The sequence below is a fragment of the Rhopilema esculentum genome, chromosome 17 (genome assembly GCF_057945365.1).
Source record: "Rhopilema esculentum isolate cy_ngs chromosome 17, ASM5794536v1, whole genome shotgun sequence".
In the NCBI taxonomy this organism is placed as follows: Eukaryota; Metazoa; Cnidaria; class Scyphozoa; order Rhizostomeae; family Rhizostomatidae; genus Rhopilema; species Rhopilema esculentum.
This window is the reverse complement of record NC_142831.1, coordinates 2,895,049-2,922,324: the sequence shown is the minus strand read 5'-3', so window position 1 is coordinate 2,922,324 and position 27,276 is coordinate 2,895,049. Positions and strand designations below refer to the sequence as shown.

General features: G+C 35.2%; 2 protein-coding genes across 2 annotated transcripts in view; one reads left to right on the top strand and one right to left on the bottom strand.

Moving 5' to 3' along the window:
• LOC135681230 (uncharacterized) overlaps positions 1-27,276 on the bottom strand; it is a 42,650-nt gene that overhangs the window by 11,509 nt on the left and 3,865 nt on the right. The window contains exons 2-17 of the mRNA XM_065195577.2: positions 26,923-26,996; positions 26,116-26,168; positions 24,733-24,748; positions 21,849-21,909; positions 21,004-21,058; positions 20,501-20,556; positions 19,786-19,840; positions 18,772-18,827; positions 17,198-17,252; positions 13,574-13,629; positions 12,152-12,206; positions 11,668-11,723; positions 8,273-8,327; positions 7,255-7,310; positions 6,290-6,344; positions 22-77 (exon numbers count right to left, since the gene is read on the bottom strand). Coding sequence (XP_065051649.2) covers positions 22-77; positions 6,290-6,344; positions 7,255-7,310; positions 8,273-8,327; positions 11,668-11,723; positions 12,152-12,206; positions 13,574-13,629; positions 17,198-17,252; positions 18,772-18,827; positions 19,786-19,840; positions 20,501-20,556; positions 21,004-21,058; positions 21,849-21,909; positions 24,733-24,748; positions 26,116-26,168; positions 26,923-26,996 — 870 coding nt within the window. The remainder of the gene's footprint in view (positions 1-21; positions 78-6,289; positions 6,345-7,254; positions 7,311-8,272; positions 8,328-11,667; positions 11,724-12,151; positions 12,207-13,573; positions 13,630-17,197; positions 17,253-18,771; positions 18,828-19,785; positions 19,841-20,500; positions 20,557-21,003; positions 21,059-21,848; positions 21,910-24,732; positions 24,749-26,115; positions 26,169-26,922; positions 26,997-27,276) is intronic.
• Positions 23,162-27,276, top strand: part of LOC135681198 (uncharacterized) — a 47,202-nt gene continuing 43,087 nt past the window's right edge. Inside the window, exon 1 of the mRNA XM_065195553.2 lies at positions 23,162-23,406. The gene's annotated coding sequence lies outside the window, so the exon portion shown is untranslated. The remainder of the gene's footprint in view (positions 23,407-27,276) is intronic.

Sequence of the window (27,276 nt, the reverse complement as noted above, 5' to 3'; positions counted from 1 at the left end):
CTCTTTCTTTCCAAACTTTACCTTGTCTTGTCTGTCCGCTTGCACGCCATATTTTCCCCCAAAACCTTTCGAATGATCTACAAAAAAATTTAATTATTTCAAAAATCTCAATCAAACTTTAAAAAAAAGTTCAAACGTGCTCAGTTGTATTTTCTCTGATCAAGGTAGCTATTTTGGAAAAGATCACATTTTAATCCTCGTATTTTCTTTTCTAACAATCCCAAATCCTCAGGATTATAGAGTTAAATGAAGTAGCCCGCTGTTGAGCGGTTTCTGTGCATAATAATGCTCTTCTTCAGAAAACGATTAGCTATTTATGAGAACATATGCCATAAAAAGCTCCATCCGAAAAAATGTGACAGGCAAGTGTCAGAGATCAAAACTTTATGCTATCCGGCAACCGTTCAAAATTACGGAAAACATTGCCTGTCATTTTGGGTGAATACTTTTAACAGAAGCAAATGCTCTACAAGTACTATACATTACTATACATATGACACAGTCCTCAATACGAGTCAAAGTCAGACACAACATAACATGACGTAACACATTACAAGGAACATTCGAACATGACCCTATAAACTCGTCAATTATGTACGCGAGAGGAAATTCTCTAGCTATCCTAATGAAGGAACCTGCTTATAATTATGCTGTGAACATGTTTCGTTCACCATTACTTTATCGCCTTATTTACTCTTTTGATTTTTCTACTATAGTTTCCAAATGCACTGATTCTTGGAAGTGATTAAGCTGTTGTAGGTTTGATATGAATTCAAACTTATGGCTATCCATATTCATGTTGTCCTTGCGAATCCTTTTGAAATATTTGTTCGTTTATTTTATATTAGAACACAGTTCCACAAAATCATCTGCAGTACATGTGACACTGGTATCATCCACATATATATTACAAGGAAACATTCCAAGGTACTGCTTAAAGTTGTTTACATAGAATATGAAAATAAGATGACTAAGTCGCGAGCCCTGAGGAATATCACCATGAGCATATGTCTGGCTGGAAATGTACTAGTTTCTTGCTTGACAAGAGCTTGATAATTGGCTATGCTCGAAACGTCGTTAATTATTTTAGAAAAATTTTTCCTGGTACAATTTACTTACATTGATCGTTATATTATTTTCTAAAGCTATAAATAGATCACAAGGCTTAGCAAGGCCTTGGCTACTAATTGTTCGTAAAGGGGGAGGGATCGCTGCTAATAGCTCGTACCCCAAACATTTCATTTCTACGGAACTGCTTTGCTCATGGTTAAATAGTTGTCTTGAAGTAAGGCGAACAAAGCCAGATCCAAGACCGAACAATCCTACCAACTAACAACTTGACAATCCTACTAAACATCAAAGTGACTCTTGCAAAGCATTAGTTACTTTCTTTACGCTTGAAGGTGAATGATGCTAAACTACTTCTACAACACTGTGAAAGAATAATCGCTAGCAATGTGCTAGCGGGTACACTTTGAGTGACAGTAGAATAAATTTTAACGGGATTTTTAAGGAAAGATTTGATGCTGGAAGGGTTTTGTGCTTCAAAAGTTTTGCTTCTAGCACTTATGTATCAACTGAAACGCACCACAAAACCAAAAGCATTTTCAACCTGTATGTGGAAAGGAACAGTAGAAAATTTGCTAACAATAAAAAAACATCATGAGTAAAGAGAAAAATTCATAATATTTTGCCGTGGCTTCGATTTTCTCCGAGATCTACTTAAAGTTAATTGTGACGTAAAAGTTTTACTGGGATGCAATTAGGTGACGTCACAATCTACAAAAGTATTATAAAAGTGGCGCGCCCCAGCACAACTTCACACTTGATTTTAAGTGCCGTTCTGAGTTTACGATCAGAGCTAACTTCTGAGTGATAATACGAGTTTTTCGATCGCTGTCTACATAAGAATCAGCAATGTCGAACACAAGTCGAAGGAGACCGAAAAATGGGTACGTTGAGGTGAAAGGAGAGCTTTCCAAAATAAGACTGGATATGCTGGCGTTAGGCGAAAAGCTGAACACGGTTGAGAAAGACAAGGAAAACCTTCGCTGCATCAACCATGCACTGCTTGAGAAGATCAAGGAAGAAGCAGGGAAGGACTATCCATTCAAGGTTGGTTATTCTATTACTGGCAAAAATAAGATGACAAAAAAAGAAGCAAACAGATTATAAAGACATTGATCCACCAATTTATAAATATTTGATTGGTTGTCTAGCATAAATATTGATTTAGGTATTCTGCTAAAAGAGGAGGTAGTTTTCAGCTTTAGAAAAAATTGATAAGCTTTTAAAGATATCGATATGAAAAAGTGGTGATTTTGAAACGTGCTTAAAATAGATTTTTGCAGAAAGAATTGTACACATTCTCCTTATAAGATGTTAACTGAAAACAAAAAGTTGTCGAAGCAAAGCAACGTAACATCTTCTATTCTTTGAGAATAGAAGCAATAAGGGTTTTGAGTGACAAGGGCTTTATCAATAAGATGGAGGTCAAAATTTTCAAGTTAAAGAAGGTAAGCATAAGTCAAACTACGATAAGTAGCTATTGTAGATAATATCTGAATTCAAATTCCACCATAGATATTCCTGCTAAAGACAGAACTCGAGAAAGAACGAGAGAAATCAACACTGACAACGCAGAAATTGGTCGAAAGTCAGATCCTTGCCATCTTCTTACAAGAATATTTTGGCATTTGCATCCAGGAGGAGATGAATGGAGCTCCAGTGACAATAGAGAGTGCAATGAACATAGTGAAAGTAAGTTGGTTGTAATTTAAAAAGAAAACAAGGTTTTTGAAAACAAGGTTTGAGATTAAAAACGTTGAACAGCCATGAATTTAACTAGATAATTGCAAAACACGATTTTTCCATGATATTATAAACCCTTCGTTATCATTGAATAGCGCTCATATTTTTAAAATTCACTCAGAAAATAAAGTTGAGAATGTCTGGAGCTACTGTAAGTATTGACAGTGAAACATAAACTTTTGTGTTACAGGAAATCCAGAAGCAATGGAAAAAAGGGAAGCATCTTCTAAAACTCAAAATCGATGACCTTTTTCATTGTAAACAAGCCCTCACGGATGAGGTTGAAACTTTGAAAGAAGAGAATCGAGGATTACGGGAGGAAAAGATGGTCGAATCATTGAGCAATCAAGCGATTGTTGAATCTTTGGAGGAGCTTTTGGAAGAACAAAGAGAAGATAATGAAATTGAGATGCAAAAATTACAAAGCCAGGTAAGAAGTTCATTTAGAAATTTTCATATGTCCAAGACCAATCACCGAATAGAAGACAAAATATTTTATGACTTTTGAAAATTGATCAACATGACACCACTCCTTGCACATTTGGTTGTTACAAATAACTTTTAATTACTTCACAGCTAAACATTGCCAAAGAACGAGAAGCAGCGCAGAGTGGAGACATTCTTGAAATGAAGCAGCAAGCTTTTACCACCAATAAGAAACTTTCAGAAAGCGATGGAAAGATAAACGCACTTGAAAAGGAAAAAGCTGCTCTTGAAACGGAAGTCAAAGAATTCAAGGGGAAAATAATGGTACTGGAAGAAGATGTTTCGAAAAATTTGGCTAGATTAGAGGAATTGTCCAAAGAAGTGGTGGAGTGGGAAAAAAGAGCTGAAGATTCTGGTGATGAATGTTTGTCACTGACAAAGAAGGTAAGCACAAGCTATTCTCAAGAATAAAGTACTGTTATTAGTCATGGCATAGAGCAGTTAATTTGAAACAGAAAAGTAGCTATGCTTATACTGATAAAATGTTACGCTGTGATAGAAAAAGCTCCAAAAGAAAAGTAAACTCTTTCATTAGCTTGTGCATACACTCTTTAACGTAGAAAATTTCCAGCGTTTTATGGTAGTTTGCACGAAGAGATCTTGAAAAAGAACGAAAGAGTGATACAGTTATTAATCCCTTGTTACATTAAATCTTAATTACATTTCTGAAAGAAAGTCAGCGAATTTATAAAGTTAGTGAGAGAGGATAGTAGTAAAAAAAACCAAGAAAAGATTGTCTACTGAGTTTTAAACTTCAGTGTCAAAATTTATCAAATGCAGAAGTTTCAACAAAATGACAGGATGTATTCCATTTGAGTTTATTACTTTATTCAGAATTGAAATTTGTCTTATGGCTTGAAAACCTTTTTACCTAAAAATTTGCATTTTTAATTTTTAGCTTTTCGAGACCAAGGAACAAGAGAAGGCCATTATGCACAGGCTCTCAACGAGTGAAGAAATAACTGAACAGCTGAAACAAAAGACAACTTTATTAGAAGATGAGGTTGAAAGCACCAAACAAGAGCTATGTGTGACTCAGCATAGCCTTGCACTGGCAAACGAGAACTGTGAAGTAGCATCCTCAAAACTGATGGAAATGACTTCGAAAATGAGCTTCTGGAAGACACAAGCAAACGATCTGGAGGCAAAGATTTTTGTCATGGAAGGAAACGTAAGTTGAATTATTGTATGCTTGATAATTGAGTAGAAATACCTCACTCTCTAGCAAACACCTAGCACCGTGAAAACTACCCGTGAAAGCGTATCCATTTTAAATGATTGTATATCTAGTTCTTGCATCAGCTGTTGAATAAGTTAGAAACAAAGTGTCATCTCAAATTTCAGAATAAAACCCTTGAAGAAGGCAAGAACAAATTACTGAAGACAATGATCGTGGAGTACCAGAAACATCTGGATCATAGTCTTGAAATGAAATCAGACATTGCCTCATTGAAATCGAAGAAAGAAGAGCAGAGAGATAAAATCAATGAACTTGAGAGTGAAAACCAGATGCTCATGCAACAGCTTAAGGAGTCAAACCAAGAAGGAGAGAAGGAAAAGAATTCAAAGTTTTTGCTGGAAGAACAGTTACGTGGGGCGCATGATGAGAATAACGAGTTGAATGACGTCATCCATCAACTTAATCAGAGGCTTCATAAAGCGAAGAACAGGCGATGGTGGAAGAAGCTTGTGTCTTGTTCATGAATAAACAACTTTCAAACTATTTCTGTGTATAGTCTATATTTGCTTAATTATATTTGTGAATTGAAAAAATGACATTTATTTTATACATGACAGTCTAACATCAGTCTATTAGCCGTCACAGACAAGTATGCAATTAAACAAAAGAATGAGAGTCGGCGAGAGTGGGCCTGCTTTGGTATAATAAATACACTAGAATGAATAGCGCGTAAGAATAGTTTGTGTATTGCCGATCAAAGTAAGCCGCAAGCCAACCTTTCTATGGGATGTTTCTCACCCAGAAAGTAGTTAATCGCCAAAAAAGCAACATGAAAATAGCTTCCAAGACTAGTGCAGTACTCACGAATATCAGTGCACTATTCACAAATTTAGCAACGTGCTATTAACATCACCGGACTGGATGCTGGCACGAACAGTTAGTGCATTGCTAACCAAAAGAAAGCTACAAGCCAATCATTTCTAAACAACAGTTGCTCCCTCAAACAACCAGTTTATCGTTAAAAGAAGTAGAAAAAAGGCAAAAATTTCTCTAGAGCATTACTTCCCTGAGTAGTAGTGTGCTACACACCAAAGAAGGCAAGGTGCCAATCATATCCATGGAGTGCAGTAAAACTAAAAAAGTACATCAGCATCATGCTGATAACTTAAATGAACTAATTGCTAGCACGAATAGCTAGTGTATTACTACTCCAAGAATTTCAACGAAACAATTGCTAAGTTGTGTTTTTTCCAAAGTCGTAGACACATGTGAAAACCTCTTTGGAAATCTTTGTGAAACTCCTCCCCAGCTCCGTTTTCATTTGGATACTGGGGTATAAACAAATATTGAGGCCTTCAAACGTAACAGGAATCAAAGAGACGAGTTTCTCCTTAATTCAAGAAACAAACAATTTTTCTTCTTCCAGCTATTTGTTTTCGACTGATATTCATGGCCTAGAAAGTCGTCGTGCAATTCTCACTGCTGTAACACTTTCAAACCAACGTAAAAAGAACTTGCCTACTTTTTCAACTCTAAAACCTCTGCTACCTTTAAACTTTTTCAACTCTAAAACCGTATTAAAAGAACCTATGGGCATGAAAACGAGAAAAAAAAGTTTTATTGTCAATCAGAGTCTTTCAAATGATTTTCTTCATTTTGCAAGGTATGTTTTTCTCGTAAATAAGTCACGCGAATGGTTTTGCTCATTTATGAGTGTGCGTTAGTTGGTTTAGCATACAGTTTTTCACTAGACTTAGCAATTCCTTTAAGCTTGCATTCAATAAGTAGTAAATTTGAACACTTAAAACATACCTTTTTGAGAATCATGAGCTGCAAGTTGCTCGTGGTATTCGAAACCAACGGCTGACTGACAAAAAACAAAAACAGTACTAAAACATTAGAAGTTCAAAAAAATGAGGATTTTATCAAATTCAGGTAAAATGGCGGTGGTTCGGCTGATAACCACAAGGGAACTCATTAAAGCAGAAAAGTTGCAAAACAAACACATACAGACAACGGATGTTAGGAAGGAGGAGGGGGAAGGTACTGAAGTATCCCCACCTAAAGAAGTTATCCACAAAAAGAATAAAAATTTGTGTGAACGAACAAACCTTAAAGAAATAATATTTAACTATCTTATTTACTGAAAGAATTTTCTCAGATTCAGCAAGTATTTACAGGTTTAACAGCGCTGAAGAATGAAGAATAAGCAAATATAATAGGGAAATAAACCCGAGGAATGGGCCTACTTCGAACAATGCTGGTACGGGAAGAGTGTACCGCTTAAGTTGTTATCATTTCAAAATTTGCCAGGTATAATCATTAACACAGAGACCCAACGACTAAGAGCAAACTGCCTGCGGTGCTAAAGGTGGCCGACTCGAATCCAGGACTGAGCGATGATTCCGAGGCTTAGTGCAGCGATATGCAGATAGTTAACCTGGGAATCTAAAGACAGTAAGTGGCCACCCTACCTCATCATGTTCTTGGCTAAGAACAGTTACTTTTTTTCACAGGAACTTCCCCTATGTTTGGATCGCATATAGGACACAGCTTTACAATAACAGTTACGCGTTTATGGGTCGTTTTTGTTATAAACAACCAACATTGGCAAGAAAGTAATTCTAAATCATCATCAACTTTCATTTCACAAGGGAAACAGAGCTCAATATTACTTTTTCATGTCATAGTCAATATTCGAATTCTACTTTTTAGGATTCATTTACGTGTTGCTCCCATGTCAAAAAATTTATATAAAATATGGTTTGAAAAGCTACCTGGTCCTGCCTCTCTTTTTGAACACCATATTTGCCACCAAATCCTTTGGAATAATCTGATAAAAGCAAATATTTAAATGAGAATGCATTTAATTTACGCCATTGCGAGAGCAGAAAAAAATGAAACGTAGATGTTTAGTCAAAGAAACAGCTCTGATCTACGATAGAACAGCTTTGATCTACGATAGAACAGCTTTGATCTACGATAGAACAGCTTTGATCTACGATAGAACAGGTTTGATCTACGATAGAACAGCTTTGATCTACGATAGAACAGCTTTGATCTACGATAGAACAGCTCTGATCTACGATAGAACAGCTCTGATCTACGATAGAACAGCTTTGATCTACCGTAAAACAGCTCTAAACTTAAGTATTATGTCGCGATTTTAGCCCTTTTTTGCTTTCAGAAAATAACTATTTGCTATCGGAAAAGAATGACGAGAATGTTGGTACGGCTCTGATCATGCCACTAGTTTCCCGCTCCTTTTCTGCATGCGATTGTACGCCATAGCGGAACCTCTGAATCGCACCTTGTTAATGTTCTAACTTCATCGATAAACCATTCTTTCTCACTTCATACTTCTAGAGAAACTATGTAGTTTAAGTTAGGGACTTTTCAAGTATAATTGTTATGAGAGAGAGGGTAAAATTTCTGCTTTTTATAGCCGGAATATTTTAAATTGTTGAGTGTGCAATTAAATAGACATACTACAGGGTGTACCAAAGACTTTTGGCAGGAATTTTCGATCTTACATCGTGACAAAATCTCACAACTCGCAATATAAAAGCAACATCTACAGCAAGGTGGTTACGCTACGCAGAAACTATTAAACGTTACATCATCACAACAATGCACAGCTTCCACGAACACAGAAACTATTATATAACAAAAAATAACTATTATGTAACTTCACAATGCCACGTTAATTACCGCTTTTCGAGCCTTTCGGAGACTTCGTAAAGAAGAAATTGTAATTGATATTAATAATGAAATTAATAATTGATATTAACATACCTTTTTGAGAATCATGAACGGCCAGATCTTCATGGTGTTCAAACCCAACGGCAGACTAAAAGAAAACATTTTTCAATTTCACGACTTGTGGTCAATTCAAGGATTCATAAGTTATAATATTGTTCTAGAAACCAGATTTTCGCACACAAAAAAAGCTTTTCGTGAATTTGTTGCATATCATTGCTCTATTCAAATTATTGCTCACATTAATATGATGTTTGTGTCAGACATTCAAAACTTTTGAAATATAATTTTTGCAAGACAGATAAATACTAACATTAAAGTAAAAAAATTTGCATTTGCTTTTTAGGCTTATCGACTATTAAAGGAATGTATATGGGGTGAGGAGCCATATTCATCATGTGAAATTTGAGAATATAAAGCCAAAAATTGAAAATTGCAGTATCATTTGGACCTTTTGGCACAGGCAAGAGTGGTTACATAGGCAAACGAGTCACATTTACGCGAGGTGATCTAACAAAACATACATATAAATTTCTTAAAAAGGCAGAGATTTGGATCGGTTAGAGATATAGAAATTACTTTTGAAATACTTTGTATCACCCCCCTTGGCGATATTATCCCTGCCTCCCTGATATGTGTCAAAAACACCATAAACCTTTCCCATGCTCACAACTCATCTTTATCCAATTTTTGCATCGTCTTTCAACTTTGGAACGCTTTACCCCCTTCTTGCAGGCTTGTCAACTGTCAAAAGCCTTTTTCAAAGCGATAAACAACAAACTCGTTTTTACATCTCTCTCCTTCCTTAGCCTCCCCCTCCTTTTTCTAGTTGGGTTTTCCTATAAATCACCCAGCTCTCTCCCTACCATAATCAACTAAAAAGTAACCAAGGACATGTCGGAACAATACTTAACATATTTTTAGCATGCAAAGGGTAAGTGTAGCCAAAGAAAGATTAGTAAGACGCTTTGAGAAAAACAAGAAAAATGGCTGACGAGAGCTAATATGCCAGTCCTAGAGAGGCCCAAATAAAAAATCGTACAAAAAACCGACAAAAGATTTACCAATATATTTCATTACGATGTGTTTAATTGCAATGAGAATAAATCCTCTAGAAAACAAATTGAGCATTTTTTCTATAAAAATTCCCAAGAAATTCAAAAAACAATACATAATCAGTAATTGCACTGGTTTATTCTTTACATGTCTATGTGTCGTATTTGTTTATTTTATTAAAAAAAATTTCCCATGCTAGGAAACGATTGATTGTAGATTCTTCGCTCCTCTAGGCTCCATCCAAGCTCATTTAACATTTCAGTTACACTTGGAGAGTAATTATATCGATCTAGAACATATCTTTCAGCTCCCTTCTGTATCATTTCTAACTTATAAATGTTCTGTTTTGGTATATGGATCCCAAAAAAGTACTGCATATTCAAGGTGAGGACGAACAAGACTGTTGTATGAAGCAGATTTTAACTGCACATTCTTTTTACCGACATTTTGCTTTAGAAGACCTATACTTTTGTTGGCTTTATTAAATGCTGATGAGACTCGTTTCTGTACAATACCGTACAGAGTGTGGGCAAATTGGATTCTTCTTCCTTGTTATTGTCAGCACCTTGCACTTATCTGGATGAAATTCCATTTGCCAAACTTCCTCCCATTTACCCATTTTTTCAAGATCTTTCTGGAGCCCTCACGCATCTCTCTCTGATGTCACTGTTAAATATGCTACAGTATCATCCGCAAATAACCGTACCCTGGAACTTAAGTCTTCTGTTAAATCATTAATATACAGCAGGAACAGCCAAGGACCCAGGATAGAGCCCCGTGGAACTGCAGAACTCACACTGGCAACATGAGATTTTTGCCCTTCGATTACAACTGTCTGTTCTCTATTGCTTAGGAAGTTTTTAATCAATTTATTTGTATTCCCGCTAATCACATAGTAACTGAGCTTCTCCATCAGTCTCTTGTGTCCCACTTTGTGAAAAGCTTTAGAAAAACCCATGATAAGAACATCAGATTGTTTGCCGTCCTTCATGTTCTGCATAAATCACTCTGGAATTCAAGTAGCTGATTTCACTAGAGCGTTGCTCTCTGAATCCAAGTTGCAATTCATATGGTATATTGTTTTGAGATGCAGGCTTCATAACATTGCTTGTAAGGATTGTTTCATGGTTTTGCAGGCGATACATGTCAAGGATATTGGGCGATAATTACAAAGCTATTGCTCTTTGCGATACAAAGAAGGTTGGCAATGGAAGATTTACTCTTTACCTTTGTGTAAAATTTGGAAAGATCAAGACGTTAGACGTATTTTGCCAAAAGAAGATCAAGATTCTATTCGGTTGTGAAATGCGAAGCTGAAAGCTGATTGTGGACAAAAATCTCGAGAAAGATAATATAGAGACTCCGTGATTTCCGTTAATTGAACGAATGCTAGAATAAGTGAAAGTCAATAGCTTCTTTTTTGAATACTGGTATTACTTCTGCTCTTTTCCAGTCCATTGGAATATGGCCAGTTTCATATGGCTTATGATAAAGCATTGTAAGAATTGGTGCAATGTCTACCACAAGTTGCTTCATAACAAGAGGGTTGATTTGATCAGGACCAATTGCTTTATATGGTTTCAAGTTTTCTATTAACTTTGTAACACCGGGTGTACTTATTACTCTATCATCCATGTTAGGAACGGTTGACACTTTTTGCAATGCTGGTTCAATAGGTCTTTCCTTTACATATACAAAGACAATTACTTATTTGGAACATCTGCTTTTTCCTTGGGGTCTTTAACCATTTTGCCATTGTATTTTAAAGATGCTATGCCAACATAATCTCTCCGCATCTTCTTAATGTAACTCCAAAATTTTTTCAGACCAGATTTTTCATTCTCATTTTAAAGTGGTGTAATGATATCTTCTACTTGGTAGCATTGGATCTCTAAAATTTGATGCAATGACCTAGCTCATTTTGCCGGAATTAGATTTTAACCTAGATAGCGATTTATAGTTCAAACATACTTATATTCATTTAAAACGCTGAAATACCGCAAGGTCATTGCTGCTAAATATAAAACTGCTAAGAGAATTATGCTGATTTATTCCGAATGCAATGAGAATATTTAAAAACCCATTGGAAATAGTCTAGGGCAGCTTCTCCAGTCGAAAAATATCAACAACGTTCTAGAAATGCATACCAACGTTTGATAAGATATTACATAAAGTATTATGTTTTTAAATAAAACTCAATATAAGATACCGTTGTACAAGTGTTACCGCTATACAGATACTTACTCGCGGGCTGTTGTGTCTAGATAACAGAAATATATCATTACAAACAAAAATCAAATAAAAATGAACCAAGATAATTCTATTTCGAAAATACAAGATCTACGTGTGTTTTCAATATACGTACTATCACTAACCTGATCGACTCGATCCTTCTGTACACCAAATTTTCCACCAAAACCCTTTGAATAGTCTATAGCAAAAACAAGATGGCTTGTTTGACAATCTAACAAAATAAAGTGATATGCATCCCTAACTAACCTTAGCGTCGAGGCTAACGACGACATATACTTCTTACCTAATATATTCAGACACAGACTCAGGTTGAGAAAAATATATTCAATCGAAAGCAGCCGGAATAGTAGAAAAATATGTGATGGGTAGGGTGATACTAGTTAAGATAGCAGAATCTCAGAGTGAACTGAAACTTTTATGTTATTGCAATCCTCTTATAACCGTAGAGACATATTCTGTTAAGAAGCTACTGGATTTAAGAACGACTAGACAGAATTTGCTTGTTTTTCTTTGCCTCTCTGTCTCTACAAAGCTTGAAAAAACCCTAGAAAAGAAGCATTGATAGACAACCAGAATAATGAGGTCTTTAGAATGTTAGCCATTCACCTTTTTGCGAGTCATGCATTGCTAATTCCTCGTGGTGTTCGTATCCAACTGCGGACTAAAATGAAAGTGTTGCTTCTTGATTAAAAAGGAGGACAACCTACGTGGTTTAATCTTGCTTCGATTATCTGCAATGCTATTGTTAAGTATCCCGCTTTCAAAGAAAATCAGCTTCAGTTTCTGACTATGAATTAGACCTGGTCGAGACATTCTAAATTCAAATACAAATAATAGTCAGTCGAAGCTGTAAAAAACATAAAGAATTTTTCCAGGCAATGAAATGAAAAAAAGTCAAGGTAAAACAGTTAAAAGATAAAAAGACTGAGCTAACAAACTTAAACAAATAAACAAAAATTTGTCAAAAAACAAAATATTTTTCACCATCGTATGTCTTTAATTTAACTTAATTTTACGAAATATTTTCTCCCTTCCGAAAAATGTTGTTTAATATGATGTGAACAGGTTAGATTTTCAATTGATTCCTGCCGGATAGTTATGATACTAACTCGGATAGTTATGATGCTAACTCGGATAGTTATGATACTAACTCGGATAGTTATGATACTAACTCGGATAGTTATGATACTAACTCGGATAGTTATGATACTAACTCGGATAGTTATGATACTAACTCGGATAGTTATGATGCTAACTCGGATAGTTATGATGCTAACTCGGATAGTTATGATACTAACTCGGATAGTTATGATGCTAACTCGGATAGTTATGATACTAACTCGGATAGTTATGATACTAACTCGGATAGTTATGATGCTAACTCGGATAGTTATGATACTAACTCGGATAGTTATGATACTAACTCGGATAGTTATGATACTAACTCGGATAGTTATGATACTAACTCGGATAGTTATGATGCTAACTCGGATAGTTATGATACTAACTCGGATAGTTATGATGCTAACTCGGATAGTTATGACACTAACTCGGATAGTTATGATGCTAACTCGGATAACTAACACAGAAAGTTATGATATTAACTCTACAGCAAACGTTTTTTTTGGGGGGGGGGGAGAAGGGGTGCAACAGAGTAAGTAAGCAGCTCTAATGACTTTTGGCGAAGAATATGTCTGAAAAGAAAATCAAACTGCTGCTTTTCCCCTTTCTGCCTTTTTTATCAGAAACCCTTTAGACGTAACATAAAGGGGAGTCAAAGAGCTTCTGGCGATAATTTTCAGCATTGTTGCTTTATAATAAACCAATAAAATTTTTATAGAAATAGAAAACATCTGTAAAAGAGAGTTTCTATGGAAAGTTTACAAGTACTTCAAATACTTCAATACAGTAGAATTTTGCTGATTCAATATTGCACCAAAAAGAACAATGATACTGCATCCTGACTGGAGTCAATAAAACACCACGTATCAAGCATACACATACGATACCAAGAATCTTGTGTCTTACCTTATCCACCCTGTCCTTCTGCACTCCATACTTGCCTCCAAAACCTTTGGCATAATCTGAAACAGTAACGTCACTCAATGAAATTACACGTCTATATCAACTAGCGTGGTAAGAAAGGATTGCTTACCGTTCTGTATACCGAGAAACGTAGAATAGGCTTTTTATATATATATATATATATATATATATATATATATATATATATATATATATATATATATATATATATATATATATTTATATATATATATATATATACATATCAGCTAGCTGACATGAATTTATGAACGAATCAGCATTTGTCTGAAGGACCGCTTGGTTTTCAAAACTTTGCATCGAATGCACATGCGCAGTTAAAGTCAATTTGGTCATTTTCACATCGCATAATATATTCTGTGGTGAGAGCATTCGTTGCATTTATGGGAATTAGCCTGTTTCGAATCAAAAGAGGAAGGAAATTTAGAGAAAAGATTGTCATGAGAGGAGTGAGAACGAAACTCTTTGTTTTTGTATTCAACTATGATACATAATATTTTAGATTAAACGCTATGACGCTCAATTCGATGTAAATTTTGTCTTCGCGCTAATGCGCACGTGATGCACTTTCTCATTGGTTCAGACCAATGGATCGAATCACCCCAATAACCTAGTGGGAACAGTGTTCAATGTTGATAGGACCGGGCAGAATAAAATAACAATTGTGAGAAGGACGTTTCAGAACGAATACATGGAGAGGTTTCACTCAGAATTTTCACGCACTTGGCGATCATCAAAATACTGAGTATCATTTGAAAATATCCCGTTATAACGAGGGAGATAATAATTCGAAATTAGTGTGTCCAGTGTAGCTTCTTTGAAGCTTCATTCACACCATTGTCGAATCAATAAGCTTACATTTATAAACTATGTTCCTAAGATAACGTAAAATCCTTCAAAGTATCGAGTCAAAATAAAAAGTGAGGTAGACCCAAATACACCAAGTATTATTTGAAGCACAATATCATTAGTGGATCTTACTCTACGAGTTGTATCGAACTGGTTTATAAAACATGCTCAATCAGCTGGCTTCCTGGAATCATATAGCGATCACACAATACCAGATGACCTTAAATGAAGGGCGCTTATTCATCATGACACAATACATTCAGTTTTTTAATACAATCTGTCAACTTGCACATCACCAAATCACTTAAAATGTATCCTTCATGATTAAGTTATGAAGAAAGCAGACTAATCACGCCTACCGATGTTTGCATGCATTGTTAAACTAAGATCTGTTAAGTGACTGTAAAGAATTCAGTCCAAAAAGAATGATGATTCATCTACGATATGACGTAAATGTTACTTAGTTTGATGGAAGTTTTGCTGTACTAGTTCTTATATCCTGACTGTAAGGTCATAGGCTCCTTGCATGGAAGTAGAATTTATCTCAGCCTGTGCGGGCGTCAGAGACTTAAAGCCTTCCTTCTTAAAAAAAATCATTAAAGCAGACTATAGTTCCCAAAGTGTCCCATAGCAAAATTCATCAATTCAAATTAACCTAATAGGGGGTGCTCTCTCCTCGATTAGCTCAGCTACTGGGAGAGCTCCTTCTTAAGAATTCCTCTTCATACAAATTTTGAAAATAGCCATATAATATTTTTCTCTATTCTTGTTTAGTCTGTCTGCTTGTATCTTAAATTGTAGCCTGTATTTCTTCATATTGTTGTTATTTAATGCTTTTGACTCCATTTGTATGTTGTGGAATTTAAAATAAAATGAACTGAACTGATTGCGAAACATTATTTTAAGGCAGAAAGCCTGGTCTGGTTTTTGTCATGAGTCAGGAAGCCAGAAAAATGTCGTTGGTACGGAGTCTAGCAAACAATGCAAAATCAATCAAAATTTGGTTGAATATGCCAAATAACTGTTGTTTTGACTTGGTTCAGTTAAAGTTTAGAATAGTGATCTGATGGGGAATGATTCTGTACTCATGATGCAATATCACAGAAGATCTGTAAAACATCTGACTTTAAAAATTTAGAGTAATTTCACAATGCTCTTTTTGGTCATGAGAGATCAAAATTCAAAAAGTCTAAACAGTTTTTGTCGGGCCATCATTCAAGGCGCACATGAATTATGGAATCAAAGAATAGAGTCAGTACTTGCAGAGGACGTTTTGCAAGCACTAATAATCGATTAAACTGCAAAAAAATATAATTGCATGTCGCACAGATTCAAAGTTTAAGTAAACCTACCAATGGCCTTTAGTTAAAGGCATTGAGTCATGATAAAATGGATTGGGTATACCCTAAGTGCCAAAATCCGCTGAGTCATGATTTTCATGACTGTGATGCTATTGGTTGACCTGAAACTGGTCACATGAACTCACCTCGTACTGATTGACAAAGCAATTTTCATCAATAGCAAGTTGTCAACAACGGATGCAAGTATCACATGAAACAGCAGCGATCACGCCGAAACCAAATGGCCCCCTATAGAGAAGGCCTATTTACTATGACTCAATGCCTTTAATAAAACTCTTTATTCTCAAATCTACTTACTGGTTGTCAAAGCCCTATATCGCTTTATTAATAACAGGAAAACAACTTTTGTGTAAATTATAGACAAAATTCCTGACTAAAGGCTGTCATCTTTATCGTAATACGGATAAGAAACAGCAACAGACAAATGTACGGCAGTAAATTTCAAACAATTTATGCATCTAACATTTGGAGAATGGCAAATAACAGCAGATGGTGTACTTTTATATAGTAAAAATGGCTTTGAAAAAAGGAAAAATTTGAGTTAACTAAAGCTTTTCGTCTGACACGCTTCAGAGCATAAAATTTCAGAACATAGATCGAAAACTCTACGCTAGGAACTATATATACCCAGTTGTGGATCGAAATAGGCCAATCAGAAACGCGAGCAAACGACTGTTGAGGTTGCCCAATCAGTGCCGCTTGCCTATTGAGAATGTTAATGGAGTCCTAAGGTGAAAATTAACTCCTTCTGTCTAGATAATAGCGGCTTTTTCGTGCTTATGTAGATAGATTCCAAAACTGCTAGATGGAACGACGATCGGGCTTTACCAATAATCAGAAACATGTCGTCATTATAGTTTTTTGAACAATCTGGGTCATTATAGATGCCCGATAGCAATATTATATAGTAATATGATGAGAAAACAACATTTTGCGTGTAGAATCATATGAAACAAGAGATTCAGTTGCGGTAATAGGCCATACTCATGAATCGTATCAAGCGTGCAATGCATCCTGGTAGTTTTGGTAACGGAAAATTGCGGCGTGCTGATTGCAGTGTATTTTGGTACGTATGGATATCACCGACAAGAAAACGAAACCCACAACACCTGAAGATAAACTATTTTTCATTGATATATGAAAGAAAGTCAAGATACCCTGCTAGCAGGGTCTAGGCAAAAATTGGCGTCTTCTGGTGGCGTTGGAACGCACAGCTAGAGTTAATTGTGAAGTCAAGGCCTACCCTGCAATTTTGAAGAGCCAAAGAGACCCAGTTTTGATTAAATATCCTTCTCCTGACGCAGCAATTCAAGTATTTCAATAAATGTTTTACCGATCCCGTTGCTTATGTAAATTAAAAACAGGCCTTTCAACGTACCTTGCTGTGACTCATGCTTTGAAAGTTCAACTTTGCTTTCGTAGCCAACAGCTGACTGTGTAATTGAAGTAAATCAAATGAATAAACATTGCCAATTATCGTTTAAACATTACTGTTACGTTACTTTGTATTTGTGATCATTTCCAAAACAAGAGCCAGATTAGAAAAATCTCGATGTCAGAATTTCGAGCCTCGTAGTTATTCAGACGATTGCTCAAAAACATCAACCACAATGCATGAATATAAATAATCTCAATTAAAGGCTAGATATAATGATTCTTTTTCGAGGATTTTCATATACCTATATTTTGGCACTGACGTACAAAGACATGTATTTGCATTTATCAAAGCCACTTGATAAGATCGATTCTTGGTACATAAAAACAATTACGGAGATAAGACTGATTTCTAAAGCGGGCAAGCGCTATCTTGTGCTAACTCGACAGTAAACAGCAAGTTGTCAGAAATCGCGATTTTTTGAAATCCCACCTTAAAAATGATAAAATTACGAATCAAGCAGCTACGACAGCTTCAGGAAATCTCTTACAGCAACTTACTGCACTGTTTGGAATAGCAAATTTATTCCGCGAAAGCGCACTAAAATTTTTGATAAAACAGATAAGAACAGTATAGCTATCTTAATCTTGAATCACAGAGAGAGCAAATCTATTTGGAAGAATTTAAGGAAATCACAGTTTCAAACAGAGCAGCCTTATTGCAAGGCACTGTGGAATATACTAAATGCAATTTTTATAAGGAGGGCCTTTTCTAGCGCTGGATGAGAAGCTTCTAAGAAATGTGAAAAATAAATTTTCTTACATTGCATATTTTGTTAGAAGAGATCAATTTTTGTTAATTTTATCCTATACCTGTAAAATATATGCAAACTGCACTAATTGTCGATTGTTTTCAATAATTTCCCCTTTTACTTATATGTTTCTGGTTTTATTTAAAAGAAAAATGAAGACGAAAGGTCGAGAAATTTTTAGAAGCTCAGTTTTGGCCATAATTTAAGGAATTCAATACTGAGCTCTAGCCCAGATTCCTTATTTAAAAAAACTGCGTGATTCCATATGTGGCAAACCAATGGCGCCCAACCTGGTAGAAAACACTTAGTACACAAGTTACATTGAAACATTGCTCCAGTTTTCACCTCTGGAGGATTACAGAAAGATACGGTCTGCTATCAGGCGATGTCCATTCTCAAAAGTAAATATAGCTTTGATAGTAAAGAAGATATTTAACTGCAGTTATCCATCTAGGGATCGTAGTTTACCCAATATGTTTGGAAGCTCTTGTGAAAATAACTGCAAGGGTTGTTGGGTTGCTCGTTGCCCCTAGATATCGTGTCAATCGTGTTTCATACGGGTATTTGGGTTTCAAAACAAAATGAATTGACATAAAGGTCTTCAGTGTAGATACCAGACATGCTGTTACATATTTACGCATGGAACCGTACCTTTCAGATGAATAGCAACGGACCCAGTGGACAGTAACTTACGACACAACTCTCTTGCGTTTATGAGCTGCAACTGAGCGCTATACATTAGTTTATGAATATGGTAGAAGAATACCTTGTCTTGTCTGTCTTTCTGCACGCCATACCTTCCACCAAATCCACTGGAATAATCTAACAAGCAAAAATAAGTGTAAATTGAAGCTAAAAAGCTACAAAAACGTCTTTATCAGAAAATTTAGGCCATCAAACAATATTTGAAATGATCATGAAAAACCAAATCATATAAAACTTTGATAAGAATTACTGATCACTGGTCTGTATATACACTGGTATTTTGTGTTCGATGCCGTACAGGCAGAGCTGTATACGTTGACCCAATGGTAGCATTAAGTGTGAAACTAGGAGTTGCAAATTAGGACCGTCTGTTATAGACATCAAAGGGCAAACCAGTGCACTATACCATTATTCATTTCATTTGACCACTAAATATACCATTTATCCATTTCATATGATCATAAAAGATTATTCTCCCTTTCGATGATCCCTAGCTTGTGTATTCTTAATTTTATTAACTCAATATAGAACCGAACTTAATGAAGGCATCAATTTGAACGAGATCAACATAGCAGTAAAAGAAAGAGAAAGATGGAGAAACATCATCAAGGAAAGCTTTATATTCATGAAACTTATTCTGCTTACGCGGAAAACAAGTTCCTAATAGAGCATAAATGCAACTTTAAGTTCCGGCCAATCCAAAACGGAATTGGAGTCTTACCATTCTCGCCTTATCTCCTGTAAATATCAATAAACTTAGAAAATTAACTCCAACTCTTCTTGAACTGAAAGCCACGAGCCTTGAAACTACTAACCTAGCAGCTAACTAACAAGCAAAATCGCATTAACTAGCGCTTTTAATTGCCAATTTGAACACTAAAATAGATTCTATAGAAATTATCTGATAGCGACTGGAGGCGCTTTCCAAAGACTGTGCAGTGTCTAGAACTTGAAGCAAAAACTGAACTTAATGTAAAATGCGAGCTACATTTCATAAACTGCGCTAATATCCAAAATAAACTATTTAGTTTAATCATATAGTTCACAAAATTGATAATAACAATATTTCTCGAACCTTTCTGTGAAGCATGTTTCTCTGTCTTCCCTTCGTATTCATATCCAACCGCTGACTAATAAAATAAAGAATTTTAAAATCAGCTTTACCGTTCTACGTTAAATTTCAATTGAAATACATTTGTATATTCATCTGTAAGATATTCACTGACTTCAAAATAGTTTCTTAAGTGATGACGTCACAAAAATCTATTTCTAGCCCTCTTTGATCTTGACCAGTAAACTTTATGAACCAAGCAAAATTAACATTAATCCTTTAGCAAACTTGAATTTTCCATTGACTATATCTCACCCAATTCTCAACTAATCTAATTGATTTTGCACATCTGAGGGTATTTTGTGATGCTTCTTCAGATTATGCAAAAATGCAAAAAATTCTAAAATCAGATTGCTGATGACGTCACATTATCGTGCACTGTAACTTGAAAAGGAGCAACCGTGTCAGAATCTCCTGATCGGTCTTTTTACTGTGGGCAACACCGTTTATTCACAAATCAAAAAGGAAAATAAAAAAAAGTACATTTCTGGGAACACATTTTCAGGTAATAGCAGGAATGAATAGATTCTTGAAAGAATTTTGAGAATATCGACTCTTCCTGCCAACTGTACTCCTCAAGCGTAGTTACCTTTGAAGAATTGCCGTATCAATTAGAAACTAGTTGGTTTGCCTTTGTGAAATTTGCAAACAACGAACAAAGGACTACTCTGAATAATACCTGATCGACTCGGTCTTTCTGTATACCATACTTTCCTCCGAAACCCGCGGCATAATCTAAAGAAAGAGCGACGATTATCTTATTAAAAAAGAAAAAATTCTAAATATGACGAATATAAATACAAAGTTAGAATGGGTGTTTAACGTGGAACAAGAAAACCTGTTACTTTTTGTTTACTCAAGATGTTCCAATCGGGCAAGCAAGATCAGTGGAGTTGAAAAATTTTTCATTTTTCCAATAGAGTAATTTTCTTAAAGTTCTAATAAATTTCGGCCTAAGATTATGATCAGTAAGAAAGTTGATCGTAGAAAATTTATAATGTTTATAAAGAAGAGTTTTATATGAACACTTGAACACTGAACAGCTGAGTTTTCCGATGTGACCTTTCTGAAATTACAGATAATTTCATCATCTGTCCCCGCACCCACAATACCGACCTCCCCTTTACATGAATTATTGAAACAATAAAAAAACTATGAGAGGTAGGCGCTTGAACCAATTACCCTTCTGAGAAACGTGCTTGTCTGTTTTTCCTTCGTATGTATAGTCAGCTGCGACCTGAGAAAAGGACAATTCAATAAAAACTACTTTATCTTATAGCTTATCAGTTGATACTTCAAGAACAAAGCTATCAAAAATCGAAGACACTAGCTATATTTGATATATTTTGCTTGCGCAGTTAAAACAACAGGTCTTAAAAGGGCTCGAATAAAAAAGCGATCGAAAGGGTGTTTGATTAGAAGTATTTCAATATATATCAACGTAACACTCCGTTTAGTCTTGCAAATACTTCGTAATTTTTTTGAATGATCTTTTACGTTGGAGGTCTAACCGAAATGGGGATCCTAAAGACAAAAAATCAAAGACAACACAGAATGCTCCTTTGGTCCCTTTTCGGGGAAAACTGATTTTTCCAACATATATGAAATGAAAAAAACTTTGTCGAAACATTCTACACCAAAAATACAGAAAACTTATAAAATTCTATATTCTGCCTATGGCCTGTTACCCTACTCTCAAATAAAAAATCCCCCACTCCCTGTCCAAACCTGGAAAAAAACCAATTTTCGACCGAGACGAAAAATGAAAAGAAAAGTATATTTCGTTTTAAAGGCCCAGTTGCATTTATGAATTATGAATTGAAACAAGATTACTTTCGAGCACAAAAGTTTAAAAAAGACTCAACGAGCAACAGATATAGCACTGGTGACTTTAATCAGTGCATGCATATGCTTAGCTGCCATATCCACTTTAGTCCCGTTAGAAGCTCATCAATATCTAAAATAAAATCAACCCTGCTTACTGTCATAACAATTCATTGTAAGAAACGTTTCGACCAAATACGTACTTTATCAACCCTGTCCTTTTGAACGCCATATTTCCCTCCATAACCATACGACCCAACTTTCCTAAAATGTATTGCAATAATAAAACATGAAAATAAACCAGCTTTGATAGGATATTTCAAAGGAGATTCGTTTTAAGGAAATCCAAAATAGGCTATGTGGGGGTAGAAAGAAATTCCCTATTTCTTAAAATGCTCAATTTTTTTTGGGGGGGGGGTGGTATAATTGGCTTAATGCCAACCATATTCTTGCTAATTTTCTTACACAAGGGTTTTGCCAGTTACTCTCGTCCTATGTCATTTCAATACAGAACAACTGACTAGACCATTCTATCATCGCAGAAAAACAGCCTACACGATTCAATTACCACAGAAGTCCGCAATCCTTCAAATGGGTTTAAATTTTTAAACAATTTTTTTCCAGTATTGTTTAGGCGAAGAAGACATAAATGTCACAGCTTCGAGTAGTGCGCTTGTGATAATAGCAGATAAACCGTATTCCAATAATAAAATATTAAAGTGGATCTGAGTTGATACAAAGGTTCCTTTTAAAATATTGACCGATTCTGGGATAAGTTAAGTTTCTCTACAAATATTCTTTCTAAACAAAAGACCACATCTTTTAACAAGGCCATAGCTACTATTGGTTTTGGGAGGCCCCCTTCCCAGAAAAAATTATAAAAATTTTTCGTTTCCAGTGAATAATCCTTTTTTGCTTTTATTATCTCAAACAACAGTGCACAAATAATTACATTCTTCCCACGGCACTGAATTTGAAGGTCCAATTTTACATGCACCAAACCCCCATCCCCCCAATAATTCTTTCCTTTCGAGGAGACAACGTATAGCCCGGTCTAAGCACTAGTTAAATAAACTTCTCTCGGTACAGCTTCGGTTCAAATGGGCCATTCCCAAAAATTCCTTCTTTGAGTAAGGCCTTCTCAAATATTTCCGGTCTATGCTATCCGAAAACACTCTTTATCGAAACCTTCCTCTATTAAGCTTGCTTGAAAGAGCCTTTAAAATAATTATCTTCCATTATTAAATTTACAGTTAAATTGTCTCGAATGAACCTCCTACAACAAGCACCATCTAAAATTCTTCCTTCGGTAGATCTTTTATCGAGAATGTCTCACACAAACACAAAAGCTCTTTAAAAAAGCCTTATTAAATAATTCTCTTGCTGAACAATCATTTTGTCAATCCACCTTCAAAAAGCATCTTAAAGCACTGTGCTTTGTCTTATGTAGCATTATTATGAGCAAAAACACTGCAAAACAAGAAACGCAAGTCCACGTTACTGTAAATTGAAATGTTCCAGCCTGTGATTGTAATTCTTCAATAATTATTTATTCCATGCAAATGCACTGACGTATTTTCTCTACAAAACAGATGTTCACGATGTTTCAAGCCACTTTGCGAATTATCAGACAAAAGCTGGTCATTTGTTAGTTCCTTAGCAGTTTCTCAGAGCACTCGGCTTTACAGTTGCGCCAAGGTGTGAATCAACTAGCTGGGTTCAATCAAGGAAGCAAGCCAAGCTTAGAGCTTAAACTATCGCGTGAGTTTTATGAAATAAAGTTTATAAAAATATATCTTCTTTCTTACAGTAAAGAGTATAATTTTCTCTACATTTCATCTGATCGAAATCTTGCAGGGTCGATGGCTTTTCAATTCACAGTTTGTGGGTATAAACAGAATGTATGATTGATTTAAGAAGAAGAAAAATCAACAGGTGACCGTAAGATAAAATTATTGCGCATAATTGCACAGCTGGGATTGAGCTAAATATCAAAACTATTACTCTAGCAAGACAAAATTGATACTGACGTGGAAATTCAATTTGTTGTTCTTTTCGCACAAGTCTTAAAAATTCTAGGCATTCTTCTTTCATAGCTCCCTTTTGCTACCTATTTATGTTCCTTAATGATATACCTTGAAAAATACAAATCTGTTTGTTATTTTGGTATATAATTTGTAAGACTTTAACAACGAGCTTCATAGCAACAGACGCGGCACAAATGAAAGCATCCAAAACTAGGCTTTTTAAGTGTAAAATTTCATAATTGGCTCATTTTATTGCCCACCGTCATCAAATTCGGATATAGTGGAACTTGACCGAAGCTTACTTAGCTCAACATGCTTGCACAATTGCAATTTTTTAATTTGTGGGAATTTCAATTTGCTACTTGATTGGTCCAAAAACTGAAATTCGGATACTTTTTATAACATCAGTAAATTTGTCGAAATCATTTCAGTAAAGTTTAACGTTGTAGTTGACTGGGCAGACATTTGTATGACCCAAAAGTTAATGATGATGATGATGAGAACCAGGCTTTACAAGCTACCGCCACATTGAACATCCAACTATTTTGAATTTTTCAATTTGAATCTGTAAACATAAGATAAATTCTTCCGGTAGCACGATCATCACATTGCTTTTTCCAGCTTTCATGGCACAATTAACTTTACGAATTGTTTACAGCAATGTGTTTTTCCTTATAAAAATTCCACCTAAAACGAAACGCTACCAAGCGATGTGTTCTGTCAAGAGATTCTTCTAAACACGAATGCTGACTACATAACAATACCGAAAAAGACCGTTCGAATACGCAAAGCACAAGCAGCTGTCAGCATTAAAGTAAAGAGAGAAAAATACGAATGTAAACAAAATTTCATTGACAAATCCCCTTTGGGACAGAAAAAATGACAAGAGATATGCAACATAAATTGGTTGCAACTGCTCTCTCTATCAACCCTGAAAGAAAACTGAAGCACGATCTTCAGCTTTTGAACACGTTATTCTTTGTTAATACGAATATGAGAATATATTTATGATGATTATTATCGAATCAAATCTATTCTAACGCAAATCATAAGAACTTACGTGGGATCCATGTCATCTGAAGAAAGAAGGAGAAGACAATGGTTAAGAGAACAAAAATTGGAAATCAATGCCTTATTTATACTGACACAAACTATTCTGAATTGAAAAACGGTTTGAGGACTTCATTTTACATAATACACATTAGAGGGCTTCAGATTATATGCTCAAGTTTGAATAGTTGACTGCAGCAACAAAGAGAATACTTTAGCAGAGAAATATGATGCTAGACATATCTTTATGATACTAGCAACATAAAACAAAAACTTAATAATCTAGCGTGAGCATCTAAATATGTGTTGTCTATTGAGACATGACAGTGATTGATGCACAAAGCATGGAGCAATGGATACAGTAGAAGTATGGCTACCTATGATAGATATTATATTTTATTCAAATGAGTTTTGTACTTAATATATTATTTAACTATAACTTTTTTCGACATATAATAAAGCAAGTAAGAGTTAATATAAATTTCTTCAATTTGACTATAATAATAATCAATTTACTCGCTGCTTTACTAGTCAGTAAAGCAACTGATTTGACAAAATGTATTTTTTAATTATCCTGGAAGAGGCTTGGGAGAATCAGAAAAACTTCTTGCATAATATACTTACTATAATGTTATTTTTATAGGTTTGAAATCATAACATATTTAAATGGAGTGGATTGAAATCATAACATAAATTTGAAAAGGTCATATATGAAACATAAAAATAATCATAAATATGAGGTATGAACATGTATGTATAATTTTATATAACATTAACAGAAGCACAAGGCATCAAAATTGTTATGAAACATCAACCCAAGAAGAAGAGATTAGCATTAATAAATATTTAATACCAAGTGGGCAAATAAGCAAATTTTTTTCTCAAAATCAAACAGCATTAATCTTTAGTGAACAGCTGCCAGAAAAATGTGATTAAAGACACTGCATTCAAGCAGTGGTGGACCCCTGGGGGGGGGAGGGGCGACTGCTCTTGCAAAACTTTAGAGGACAATGGTCTTTTGTTCTAAAACAATAGGAAATGTGATGTCATCTTATTAAAACAAAAGGCTTTGCCCCCCCCAAATATTTGACCAAGTGTCTGCCTCTGCATTCAAGGAAAGAATTATTGCACTTACTTAGTAGCTTTGAATAATGTTTATGCTTGATAGGTATTTGTTTCAGATACTAATTAACAAAAATATGACCCCAGTGAAAGTTATTGCAGGCAGTGCTGTTCAATCCCAGTGTCCTTAGAATGGAGAAACTGGAGCAACTTCTCAGAAAAACATAGCTAAGAATTTTGTCACATTTCCCATCATGGTATCAATAAACTATCTTGTCTTTCATGTTTAAAGACAACATAAGACATGTATAAAGGAAATAAATTTACTCACCTTGCTTGATCTGGCTATGATCTTTTTCCACTCCATGACGTAGCTTGTCCATACTAGAAAAGGCAAACAAAGTGTCTTAAGTAACTTCACTTTAAAAAGTTTTTATAGCAGACCTAGAGTATGCTTTTTTACAACAAGCCATTAAATTTGCCTAAATGTGGGTAAATCAGTCCTGGTAATATTAGGCATGCGATCACACGCACATGCCCCCACACACACCTAAAACTCCAGAGGCGTGCTTTCTGTTGCAAGCACAGTTTCACATTTTGAATACTATTCTTTTTCTCATTTTTTTCTTTTAATTTCTTGTTTAATTTCTCTAAAGTAATTGTTAATTTCTTTTGTGTTTGTTACATTGATGGCATTTCCAGAGGCATTTTAACGCTTTACTTCATTTCCATTAGGCCCGGTTTCCAATAATTCGTTTTTGTGTGTCTCCGTTCACATTACCTCAGGCCACTTTTTCTTGATCAAAGGATAATGTGGGTGTTTCCATTACTCCATATTTGTCCGTTCATATCCTTTGCTTGACCTCTTTTTGAAACTGAGATTGAATGACTCCATTTCTGAATGCCTCTGTCTTCACTGCTCCCAAAAAACGATGTGTATTCATAAAAATCGTAAGGTCTCCATTTTATGGATCGCACGTCATTGCAAGCCTAAACTTTTCAAAGCATGCCATTACCAGCATGCCGCCAAATTTCATATTACCAGGACTTGTAAATTAAGCTATGTTATGAGTCAGTTATGTTATTTGCTGCTTCCTTGCTTTGAAAGGTAGATTAATATCAGATAAAAAGTGTTAACCTGAGAGATGCTTGATGACCAGAACCTTCGATTGTCTTTGAACCCCATCTTTGCTCCTGTTCACTGACATCATTCTATAGAAAAAAACAAAATCCAACAAATGGTCATACATTTATCATATCAGACTTTCGGATTTTCTACATAAGTTCAACTATACAAACCAAATCAAATAAGATAAAGTCAGAAGCTTTGAAAAGCGTAATCAATCAACAAAGAAGACCAGCAACTAAAGAACATAGAGGACAGAGAGTTAAGGAAAACATGGCAAAATTAAGTAAATTTCATCCTCAGAGTATAAATTTTGATAATGACTAAAAGTAAACAGACATTTCCACCCAGTTTTTGAATGGTTTT